This window comes from Anolis carolinensis, chromosome 3, assembly GCF_035594765.1.
Source record: "Anolis carolinensis isolate JA03-04 chromosome 3, rAnoCar3.1.pri, whole genome shotgun sequence".
In the NCBI taxonomy this organism is placed as follows: Eukaryota; Metazoa; Chordata; class Lepidosauria; order Squamata; family Dactyloidae; genus Anolis; species Anolis carolinensis.
Window position 1 is genome coordinate 179,202,579 of NC_085843.1, and position 12,568 is coordinate 179,215,146.

A 12,568-nucleotide genomic window follows, 5' to 3' on the forward strand; every position below is an offset into this window, starting at 1 on the left:
TTCGCTTCTGACCCGAGAAATAAAATCAAGCTGCAACCCAAGTACCGCCGTGGACTGCTGGGCAACACCTCCCAACTCCAAGGTTCTCCCGGGGGGCGAAGGAGGGAGGGAGGCGCAGGACAGAGGAGGCGTGGGATTGGCTCACAGCTCCCCCCATGCAAATTGTGGTCCCCGCTCGGAACTTTGGCGCACCAATAGGCTTCGTTCTCTCCTGAACACCCGGGGGAGTGATGCCTAATATGCAACAGGAGGAACGTAGAACTTCAGCGGGCCCGCCTTCCGAGTTCAGAATAAAGACAGATAGCGGATCGGCCGCAAGAGGAGAGAAAGAGAGGGAGGGGGGCAAGGCGCGAGAGAGGGAGAAAGAGAGCGCGAGGCAAAGGCGCGCGCGAGAGAGAAGCAAGGCGCGCGCGCGCGAGAGAGAACCAGAGAGAGCGCGAGGAGGAGGGAGTGGGCGGGACAGCCGAAGAAAGTTTGCCCCCAACTTCGCCGCGGCTGCTGTGGCGCTGCCCGGGGAGCAGCAGTTCGGGCGCTATGCTGGAGCTGGAGCGAGGAGGGCTGGCTCGGCCTTGAGGGCAGGGAGGAAAGGGTCCGGGAGGCCCAGGAGGCGAGCCGTGGGGGCAGGAGGTCGGCCCGGAGAGGCTCTTCCAGGCGGGACGCGGGCAGTTAGGCAGGGAGCGGGGCCAGGATGAGCCTGCTCTCGGCCATCGACACCAGCGCCGCCTCAGTTTACCAGCCGGCCCAGCTCCTCAACTGGGTCTACCTGTCCCTGCAAGACACCCACCAGGCCAGCGCCTTCGAGGCCTTCCGCCCCGAGCCCCCGTCAGCCGCCGCTGCCGCCGCCGCCTCGCAACCTCACCACCACCACCAGCAGCAGCAACCAGAGCTGGGCTATCCCAGCAAAGGCAGCGCCGAGCTGGGCTCGTCCCTCAACTCCAGCTATCTCAACAGTTTCCTCCAGCTCCAAAGGAACGAGGTAAACAGAAAGGGGGGGGGGGGAGTTGGCCGGAGTTGTGTGTAACTAACTAAAAGCCCAGCCGCTCGGAGGGAAAGGCGTCGCTGTCTTCATGCAGTGCTGCCTTTCCCCCTTTGGAGGCGCCCGCGTTCGGTTTAGGCCAGGGCTTTCCAGGCACTTCAATGATCTTGATCGTCTTTTTCCCAACATGCATCATTTCGCCACACAGCAATTCAGCTTCACTAGCAAACTGGAGGTTTAGGTAGGTAAAGGTAAACGGTTCAGGCCCAGTTTACCTGTCTGAACGTATCTCCCTCTATGAACCATCTCGGAGTCTAAGATCCTTGGAGGAGACCCTGCTCTCGGTCCCGCCCGCTTTGCAGGGACGAGAGACAGGGCCTTCTCAGTGGTGCCCCCCCCGGCTATGGAACTCCCTCCCCAGAGAGATTAGATCAGCCCCCTCTCTCTTGATCTTCTTCAAAAAGTCAAGACATGGGTCTTTGACCAAGCTTTTGGAAATGTGCAATAACAGATTGGAAAGATGTGTAATTGATGAATGGAATGTCCTGGACGATGCCTGTGGATCACATGATTTACTCTGTTGCTCGGAGTTAAATGTTTTAATTGTTTTAAAATTGGTTTTAATATTTTATTCAATTTAATTGGTTGTTTTTGTACTCTGTTTTTAAAGGCGTTGAATTATTGCCATGCTGTGAAGCCACCTTGAGTCCCCTCCGGGGTTGAGAAAGGTGGGATAAAAGTACAGTAAATAACTAAATAAATAAATAAAGGATTTTTCCTGATATTAAGTTTATTCGTGTCCGAATCTGGATAGTGGTGCTCATCTCCATTTCTAAGCTGAAGAGCCAGCATTGTCTGTAGACACCTTCAAGGTCATGTGGTTGGCATGACTGCATGGAGCGCCGTTACCTTCCCACCGGAACACTATCTATTGATCTACTCACATTTGCATGTTTTCTAACTGCTAGGTTGGCAGAATCTGGGGCTAACAGAGAGAGCTTACCCCACTCCCCGGATTCAACATCTCACATGAGAATTTTTAATTGCACCAAGTTCGGAAACTCCCAATTGGTTCAAAATATGACAGCCAGATTGGTTACAGGAACATCTAGGCAGGCCGGTAGCCAGAAAGAAAATTCAGGAAGAGTTGAAACTCCCCCCCCCCCAATGACTTTTGAGGTCAGTAGCTCCTGATTTGGTACGAGATCTCAACAAGGTCCTGAAATTACTACCATTGCGCAAAGGTTCTTCACAGGTAATAAGTCCTGAACCATTGCTCCCTCTTTAAGCCAGTTCTTGTCCTCCACAAAGGACAATAGTTTCCACAATTGGCAGGCATTTCTTTCTGTTTTCTTCTGCTTTCTTCTTCTTTCCAATATCATGATGATGGGTTACATCAAGACACTCTCTACTGTGAATTATCAATAAGTTTTCAGCCAAGCACAAGTTGGGTTGCTGTGAGTTTCTGGGATGTATAGCCATGTTCCAGAAGCATTTTCTCCTGACGTTTTGCCTACATCTATGGCAGGCATCCTCAGAGGTTGTGAGGTCTGTTGGAAACTAGGTAAGTGGGATTTATATATCTGTGGAAGGTCCAGGGTGGGAGAAAGAACTCATGTCTGTTGGAGACAAGTGTGAATGTTGCAACTGGCCACCTTGATTAGCATTGAATGGCCTTACAGCTTCAAAACCTGACTGTTTCCTGCATGGAGGAATCTTGTTAGGAGGTGTTTACTGGCCTTGATTGTTTCTTATCTGGAATTCCCCTGTCTTCTGGATGTTGTTCTTTATTTACTTCCAACAAAGGATTCCCCCAAGTTGGAAACAGCCAGCCAGGAATAGCTGCAAGGCTATTAAATGCTAATCAAGCTGGTCAGTTGCAACATTAACACTTGCCTCAAACAGACAAGAGTTCTTTCTCCCACCTTTTTTTTGAACAGGGCCCACTTGAACAGGGACCACTCTCCAACATTAGTACCAAAAGGGTTACAAATCAGTTTTTGGTCAACTTTAGATTCGGTTTGGTTATTTAGGGTGCTGATTCATAAAATTGCATTGGATGGACCACAAATTGTCATGAATGGATGGGGACACAACATTTCTCATGAGAATCTTTCATTTTACCAAGTTCAGAAACTCCCATCTGGTTCAAAATACGGCATCCAGATTGGTTACAGGAATATTTAAAAATTAATTATGTGGCCAGTAATGTCAACAAGGCTGCCAAAGTCATCAAAGTCAATATACAGTAGTAATTACATGGTTTGGGTCCAGGTTACCTAAAGGATCGCCCTCTCCCATACAATCCGCCCCATACACTTCAGTCAGAATCTGACTGGCAATCACCACCCAGAAGACTTTTGCATCAATCACCCCAAGGCTGTGGAACGACCTGCTGGTAGAGCTCCAACAGCTAAATCAGCTGTTGGAATTTAATAATAATAATAATATAATACATTTTATTTGTACCCCACCCCGTCTCCCCGAAGGGACTCAGAGCAGCTTACATCAAGCATTAAAGAACAATACAAAACACACAACAGACAGTACCAAAAGCTATCTCAAATGTTAGCACTGTGTCTGGATATATTTGAGCTGCTGATTTAAAAAATGGCACTAGTTTCCCCCTATCCACTGCAGTCTTTTTAGATACAGAGCACATGCCATCTACCAGTCACCATCTTCTTGTTTATAGAAAACCATTATAACCATGGCTGCAAAACTAGCACTGATTGAGTCTGTCCTATGCAATTTTCTGAACCAGCATCGCAAATAACCCCTGGAACAGACCTGAAAACCAAGACAGCAAGAACATTTTTGGTTGGGCTGTGATAGCTAAACTACATTCATTTTACAGTGTAGATGCACCCTACGTTTTTAAAGGTGCTACTCCATTTCTCTCCCTCCCCTCCTTTTTATACTGTAAAAGTGTGACTTCTAATGTTGTGTTCAGTATTTGCGAGATGGCCAGTTGGGAAGCCTCAAGGGGACTGTAGCTCACTCCAATTTCTGTCACAGGAAGCCAGATTTCCCTTTCCTGCCCATGTTTTTTTTTTGGGGGGGTGGGGGGGCTCAGTTCCTGTTGACACTGTGGTGAATGATTACAGAGGGACCAATTGGGAGAAAGCCCCTTCATTGCCTTTGCCCTATCGTAACATTCAATGAGGTAAAGACAGACACATAACAAACTAAGGAAGCAGGGGAAGAGAAGTGGGTGAACGTGCCACGTTGCTAATCAGCAACTTACTTTTGTGCATTAGTTCTGAAACAGGTTTTCAATCAAAATTAAGTTGGCAGGATCATCAATAATATTATCATGTTGTGGTTAAATATGATGAAAATGAAACACTTTTTTACTTTGTTTTAGAAATTCTGTAGAGCTTTTAATGTTCTGCTAAAAGGGTATTTTAAAACTTTGTTACATACTTTCTTTTTCTGTTCACTCTGGGCCCTTCCACACAGACCTATATAACCCAGAATATCAAGGCAGAAAATCCCACAATATCTGCTTTGAACTGGGTTATCTGAGTCTTCACTGCCATATATCCCAGTTCAAAGCAGATAATGTGGGATTTTATTCAGCTGTGTTGAAGAGTCCTCTGTTTCCACCACTTGGGACTCTCTCTTCTTTGCTCCATCCCATCCATGCTTCTATTTCATCATAGACATCATTGCATCTACTGCAGGAAGGAAGGCACATTTCCATTTGCTTAGTGTGGTTGGTAATGAGCTTGACCTAGGATTGGACTGGAAGGCAGTGTGGTATGTAACGTCATTTCTCTCTATTAATTTTTTCTCAATGAGGCAAGCAGAAGACAACTATGGTGTAGTAGTTTAAATGTTGAACTATGACTGGAAACCAGGGTTTGAGTTCCTGCTCAGCCATGGAAACCCACTGGATGACCTTGGGCAAGTTGCTCTTTCTCAGCTTCAGAGGGAGACAAAAGCAAATCCCCCTGAACAAATCTTGCCATGAAAACCCCATCCTACCTCATGATAGTTTAACCTTAAGGCAGAAATGAAGGCACGTAACAGGAGTAAAGTGATCATTATTTCCTTTTAGAGTGCCTTGTAGATTTCTTTCTTTCTTAACTGTTGTATATTCCAGAGAAAGGTAATGGAACTGCCTTTCAAGTGCCAACAAGTTGTTTTTCGTGTCAAGAGTGACTCGAGAATCTGCAAGTTACTTCTGGTGTGAGAGAATTGGCCACCTGCAAGGACGTTGCCCAGGGGACATCCAGATGTTTTTGATGTTTTTACCATCCTTATAGGAGGTTTCTCTCATGTCCCCGCATGGAGCTGGAGCTGATAGAGGGAGCTCATCTATGCTCTCACTGGGTTGGATTCAAACTGGCAACCTTCAGGTCAGCAACCTAACCTTCAAGTCATCAGTCCTGCTAGTACAAGGGTTTAACCTACTGCTCCACTGGGGGCTCCAACAAGTGTGGAGGTGGGAAGAAAAGGAAACTGGTAGTTCATTGCGTAGCTTTCAAACTATATGGAGATGATTCAGAGCATCAGGTGACTGATGGCTCCTGCTGATATTTCTTTCTTTTTTGCTGAATATGTGATCTTTTTCTTTATCTCCTCGGTTGGCTGCTGTCATGGAAGACTAAAGCTCCATCTACATTGTCATAGTATGCAAATTGAACTTTACTATAATGCTCAGTATAGACTCATGCAGGGGCGGTTTAACCATTAGGCGAAGTATGCGGTTGCTGAAGGCGCCATCCTCTAGGAGGCGCCATTGAGGCACCTCTCAATGCCCAGGCGTGGCCTTCCTGCCTCCACAGCCGCAGTCTGACCTGGCCTTTGTAGCGGTCGGGCCACCATGGCAGTTAAAAGTGGCGCCGAGGTGCCTTCACTTTAAAGCAGAGGCTTAGAGTCACTTCCTTCAAGTGCTTCCCAAGCTTTGGTGGTGACCCAGGTGTTTTGGACTCCAGGTCCCACCAATTCCAAGCATCAGCCAAAGCAGTGAGGCTGTTGGGAGTTGAAGTCTTCTTCCTGGGGATGTGGCCTGAGGAGGAGGCCACTCAAGTTTGGATGTGGCGGCCGCAGCTTGCTCCCAGTGCTGGCAAAGAATGGAGGGCAGTGGCGTGGAAAGCAGGGGCCAGGGCAATGGGGGCACCTATGGAGCGGCCAAGACGGGCAGCCCCTTCGACTTGTGGTGCTTCCTGCAGCAGCCCCAAGTCCTCGGCTGACTCCTCAGCGCAGTAAGCCGGGACTCGGGGCGGGCGGCGGGTTCCAGAGGGGGTTGAAGGAGCTCTCTGAGCGCTCCCGGGGAGGGCTGAGGTGCAGCCTCCTGATTGGTTGCTTCAGATACCTGAGCTTGAGGGAGGGAGTCACCGGCCCGAAGACTTTCTGAAAATCCCAGGATTTTATAGCATTGAGTCATGGCAGTTAAAAGTGCTGCCAAGTTGCATTTGTTTACTTTACAGTAGGCATAGGCAAACTTATGCCCTCCGGTTGTTTTGGACTTATCTCACTTATCCAACATAAACAGGCCGGCAGAACATTGGATAAGCGGAAATGTTGGATAATAAGGAGGGATTGAGGAAAAACCTATTAAACATCAAATTACGTCATGATTTTACAAATTAAGCACCAAAACATCATGTTTTGCAACAAATTGACAGAAACTGTGTTTTTATCATCTTGGAGTTTGGGAGTTAGCTGAGGAGATTCTTGTCCACTGGCTACTCCTCCATGCTATAGCAGTAAACATTTGGGAATCTCTCTCTTTTTACATGTTGAATTCTTCTCCTGGAAATTTTCCTTTGATCATTGTTTCTAAACATCCTTTTCCAACATGGAGTCCATCAGAAATCACAAACTTCAATTTCCATCAGATTCAAATAGGTCAGCCAAAAATTTAGAGATCATGCAAGTCTGATTTACAGAAAAGAGACAAGGAAACAATGTGGAGCCCTGATACTGAACAAAACCTTTTGGGCCCCATCTACACTGCCATAGAATCCAGGTTCAGAATGCAGATTAATTGCATTGAATTGAATTATACAGCAATGTAGACTCATATACAGTAGAGTCTCACTTACTCACCCTTCGCTTATCCAATGTTCTGTATTATCCAACGCAGTTTTCCTTTTAGTAGTCAATGTTTTTGTAGTCCATTTTTCAATACATTGCAAAGTTTTGGTGCTAAACCCGTAAATACAATAATTACTACATAAGGTTATAGTGTACTGAACTGCTTTCACTGTCAGGTGTTTGTATCTATATAGTCAGCTTTTCATATCTGTGGATTCAACCATCCATGGGTTCAATCATTCATAGCTTGAAAATGTTAACCCCTCAAAATTCCAAAAGGAAAGTCTTGATTGTATAGTTTTATATCTCGCACTACTTTACTATACCATACTATAGGGTAAGGGTAAGTTTTCCCCTGACATGAAGTCTAGTCGTGTCCAACTCTGAGGGTTGGTGCTCATCTCCATTTCTAAGCCGAAGAGCTGGCGCTGTCTGTAGACTCCTCCAAGGTCATGTGGCCGGCATGACTTCATGGAGCTCCATTAGCTTCCTGCCGGAGTGGTACTTATTGATCTACTCACATTTGCATGTTTTTGGACTGCTAGGTTGACAGAAGCTGGTGCTAACAACAGGAACTCATCTCGCTCCCTGAATTTGAACCGCCAACCTTTCATTTAAGAAGTTCAGCAGCTTAGCGGTTTAACCTGCTGCATCACTGGGGGCCTCTCGCATACCATACTATACTATCCTGATTTTTACAGTGGGACTTGAACATCCATGGATTTCGGTATCTATGGGAATTCTGGAACCAAACCACAGCAGATACCTTGGGTCCACTGTATACAGTAAGACACTCATATCCACAAGGCATACACTCCTGACTTAGACTATGGTTACATGAACTGTGAATATGACTGAACACCATTGAATTGCCTCACTTCTGATCCCAAAATGTCATTGAAGGACAAAGGGCCCTTCCAGACAGGCCCTATATCCCAGGATCTCATCCCTGGTTTTCTGCACTAAACTGGATTATATGAGTCCCCGCTGCCAGATAATCTGGGATAAACAGAAAATCTGGGATCAGATCCTGCGATATTGGGCCTGTTTGGAAGGGCCACTAGAAATTCCTAGAGAGGTCTCACATAGACTGGCATTTCACTAGGGATCACCACTTTAAGAAGCAGTGGGATAAATGAAAGAAAAAGGATCATTCTAAAATAGTATTAGTTACTAAGTATAGGAGGTATATCTGTTGTTAGTCAAGTCAAAGAAATCAACTTCACCCAAACAATTACCGTCTGGTCAGCCTCACGTCGATACCAGGCAAGATCCTGGAAAATATCATTAAGGAAGTGGTCTGTGAACACTAGAAACAAATGCAGTCATTGCTAATAGCCAACACAGATTTACCAAAAACAAGTCATACCAGACTAATCTGATCTCTTTTTTCGATAGAGTTACGAGTTGGGTCGATACAGGGAACGCTGTGGATGTAGCGTACCTGGATTTCAATAAGGCCTTCGACAAAGTCCCCCACGACCTTCTGGCAAACTAGTTAAATGTGGGCTAGACAAAACTACAGTTAGGTGGATCTGTAATTGGCTAAGCGAACGAACCCAAAGGGTGCTCACCAATGCGTCGTCTTCATCTTTGAAAGAAGTGATGAGTGGAGTGCCGCAGGGTTCCGTCCTGGGCCCGGTTCTGTTCAATATCTTTATTAATGACTTAGACGAAGGGTTAGAAGGCACGATCATCAAGTTTGCAGATGACACCAAATTGGGAGGGATAGCTAACACTCCAGAAGACAGGAGAAGAATTCAAAACGATCTTAACAGACTAGAGAGATGGGCCGAAACTAACAAAATGAAGTTCAACAGGGACAAATGCAGGATACTCCACTTTGGCAGAAAAAATGGAATGCAAAGATACAGAATGGGGGACTCCTGGCTCAACAGCAGTATGTGTGAAGAAGATCTTGGAGTCCTTGTAGGCAACAAGTTAAATATGAGCCTGCAATGTGATGTGGCTGCTAAAAAAGCCAACGGATTCTGCTCTGCATCAATAGGGGTATAGCATCTAGATCCAGGGAAGTCATGCTACCCCTCTATTCTGCCTTGGTCAGACCACACCTGGAATACTGTGTCCAATTCTGGGCACCACAATTAAAGGGAGATGTTGACAAGCTGGAAAGCGTCCAGAGGAGGGCAACTAGAATGATCAAAGGTCTGGAGAACAAGCCGTATGAGGAGAGGCTTAAAGAACTGGGCATGTTTAGCCTGCAGAAGAGAAGGCTGAGAGGAGACATGATAGCCATGTACAAATACGTGAAGGGAAGTCATAGGGAGGAGGGAGCAAGCTTGTTTTCTGCTGCCCTGCAGACTAGGATGCGGAACAGTGGCTTCAAACTACAGGAAAAGAGATTCCACCTGAACATTAGGAAGAACTTCCTCACTGTGAGGGCTGTTCGGCAGTGGAACTCTCTCCCCCGGGCAGTGGTGGAGGCTCCTTCTTTGGAGGCTTTTAAGCAGAGGCTGGATGGCCATCTGTCGGGGGTGCTTTGAACTTGATTTCCTGCTACTTGGCAGGGGGTTGGACTGGATGGCCCATGAGGTCTCTTCCAACTCTACTATTCTATGATTCTATTTTTTTTTTGTCCTGCAAAATATTTTTAGTATGTTTTAAATTTTAAAAGTCAATATTCTTCTATATCTTTACGTGATATTAGTAACCTTCAAAGAAGGATTAGGAATTACAAATTTAATGGGCATAATCAGTACTTCAGACTGTTGGAGAACTATTTTACTGTTTTATTTTTGGCATCGTTACTGTGAACATTGGACAATAAAAGGAATTAGTTTCTAAAGGAAATGATCCTAAGGCCATGCCCACATCCTAACAGAGCAATTTGCAAATTGATTCAAAAGGGACAAAGCACCTGGGCTATCTGCTGTATTGTGTATATTGGAAATTGTGATGGTGCGTTTTGTGCCACTGTACCTGAAATGTTTGGGAGGTTGATCTAGCTTTGACCCCAGTGGCTCTGGCAACGGATGGCCTTTAGAGATTTGGTAGAAAGTTAATTTATACTTCTCATATTCCAGATTACATAGTCATTTCTTATATATACCTTTATTACCAATAACCTTGCCTCAGCACACTGACTTGTTATAAACTAGGGCTGAGAGTAATGAGACCCAAGGGCAGCATGTGACTCCAGGGTCATATTTTTGACCCTGTTCTCCCTTAGAGAAGTTTTCAGGAGTGTGATTCTCATCCTGCATTTTGTTTAAATGAAGAAAACTAAGGCTTCAAAAGTGTGGAAATTGGCTTCCAGGCCTTCTGAAACTGACTACCCTGTTATAAACTTTTATCCGTTACTCAGTTATAGGTGTATTAGTCGCAGCACCCTTCTGTGAAATCATGGGATTTGAAGTTAGGGGAGAGGTATCTAGAGATTCATAATCAGAAAACCCCACAATTTGAGAGAATGTAGCCAAGAGAGGGAAAGTGACGCTGCAACTTGACGCAAAGCTCTGGGAAGAGTCTTTCAAACCTTTTGCCAGGGAACCCTAATGCCTCACCAAACTCTAAATCCAGAAATTCCATAGGATGCAGCCATGGCGATTAAAGTAAATAATAAGTGTTGTAATTGTGTGGTATGAATCAGGACAGGGGGTTGTTAGGATAAAGCACAAGATGTGTATGTTTGTGTAGCAGTGAAAACTATTCCTGTCATCCTGTTAGGGATATATGAGCCCATAGGTTTCCCATATACACATTCTTGGGTCCTTATGGTTGGGGAAATGGTATTCTCTTCTCCTCTTTGCAGCACCCATTCTTACTGAACAGTCTCAATCCTTTTGTATGCCCATTTCCTGTTCCAGTGGAGCTGGTAGGATCACAGAAGTGTCTCCTCATAGTCAGATGTGAAATGATAACATAAACATTGAAATCTGCCAGGGTCCTCTGAAGGTCGCAGCACTGCTGTAACCATTTTACATCTGGCTACAAGAATATAGCTAGATGTTTCTAAGATCCCACCTTGAGCTACAGGGAGAGATGGGTAATAATAATAATAATAATAATAATAATAATAATAATAATAATAACCTATTATTATTATTATTATTATTATTATTATTATTATTATTCCTTCTTTCCAGGGAATGGTTGGAGAAAAGAGGTTCCTAGCTCAGCCTAGAATAGGAACCCACTGAGCCATATAGGATTGCAATCTTAAGCTTCTTTGAGAAAATTGAATATAATTCAGTGGTATTGTTATAGCCAATGTTTTTAATGATAGTTTAAAATTATTTTAAGGAGAAAAAATAACAAGAAGAGAAGTTACATTATTTTTTAAAAAATAACCTAACAAATAATAAAATGAAAATATGCCAATGAGAAACCATTTATACATAAACCTTCAAGAGATACCACCAAAATAGTCAAATATGTATCCGTGTGAAGCTGATATCTGTATATCATATATTCAACTCCTGAAGGAGAACTACAATCTTTGAAATAGCTATCCGTGTGAAGCTGATATCTGTATATCATATATTCAACTCCTGAAGGAGAACTACAATCTTTGAAATAGCTGGCCATTTGCCTTTCCAGTATGGAAGTGCAAATCTTTCAGCTACTGAAAGGATTTAAAGCAGTGGTTCTCAACTTGGGGTCCCCAGATGTTTTTGGCCTACAACTCCCCAGAAATCCAAGCCAGTTTACCAGTTGTTAAGATTTCTGGGACTTGAAGGCCAAAACATCTGGGGACCCCAGGGTGAGAACCACTGGTTTAAAGAGTCTGTTTTCATTGACCAAACATTAATTTCTAAGATGTAGACAAATAGTTCAAGAGCACACATATTCAAAGTCCACAAAATTCCAAGATCGCTCTAAAACTAAATAAATTTGACTGATAACCTTTCTTTAAAAAGCAGCTATCACTGGGTTCAAGCACATAATATGCTTAAAAGATGCATCAAGGGATTTACAGTCCTGGCATTAGCAGACTTATTTAAAACTTAGGACACGGAACAATGGCTTCAAACTACAGGAAAGGAGATTCCACCTGAACATCAGGAAGAACTTCCTCACTGTGAGGGCTGTTCGGCAGTGGAACTCTCTCCCCCGGGCCGTGGTGGAGGCTCCTTCTTTGGAGGCTTTTAAGCAGAGGCTGGATGGCCATCTGTCGGGGGTGCTTTGAATGCGATTTCCTGCTTCTTAGCGGGGGGTTGGACTAGATGGCCTTGAGGTCTCTTCCAACTCTACTATTCTATGATTCTATGATTCTATGAACTTTGCTAAATAAATGCTGTGGACTTTGATGTACACAAAACAAAAAGGGTTTGACTTGTAAGTTCATTATTAAATAGCTAGATGCAGCAAATATGTAGACCAGAGCACAATCCTTTGGTGGTTGACTAACTGTAGACGTGTTGTTGTTTGTACAGACTCAAGAGAGCATTTCCAAAAGCCTCAATGCACCAGAACCGTGACTACATATCAATTTATGCTGCAAATGCTAATACATTATGAAGAAATGGTGAAATTTTTTTCTCTAATCCTATTAACAAAAAACACCATTAGGACCAATCCATT

The 12,568-nt window shown here is 44.4% G+C and overlaps 1 protein-coding gene across 2 annotated transcripts in view; it reads left to right on the forward strand.

The window, feature by feature from the left end:
* Nucleotides 1–279: 279 nt before the first annotated feature.
* zcchc24 (zinc finger CCHC-type containing 24) overlaps nucleotides 280–12,568 on the forward strand; it is a 187,109-nt gene continuing 174,820 nt past the window's right edge. The window contains exon 1 of one of the 2 annotated variants that reach the window (XM_062975865.1): nucleotides 280–976. In XM_062975865.1, the coding sequence (XP_062831935.1) occupies nucleotides 689–976 (288 nt within the window). In that variant the 5' untranslated portion in view covers nucleotides 280–688. The remainder of the gene's footprint in view (nucleotides 977–12,568) is intronic. The other variant, XM_008120761.3, reaches the window with a different exon arrangement.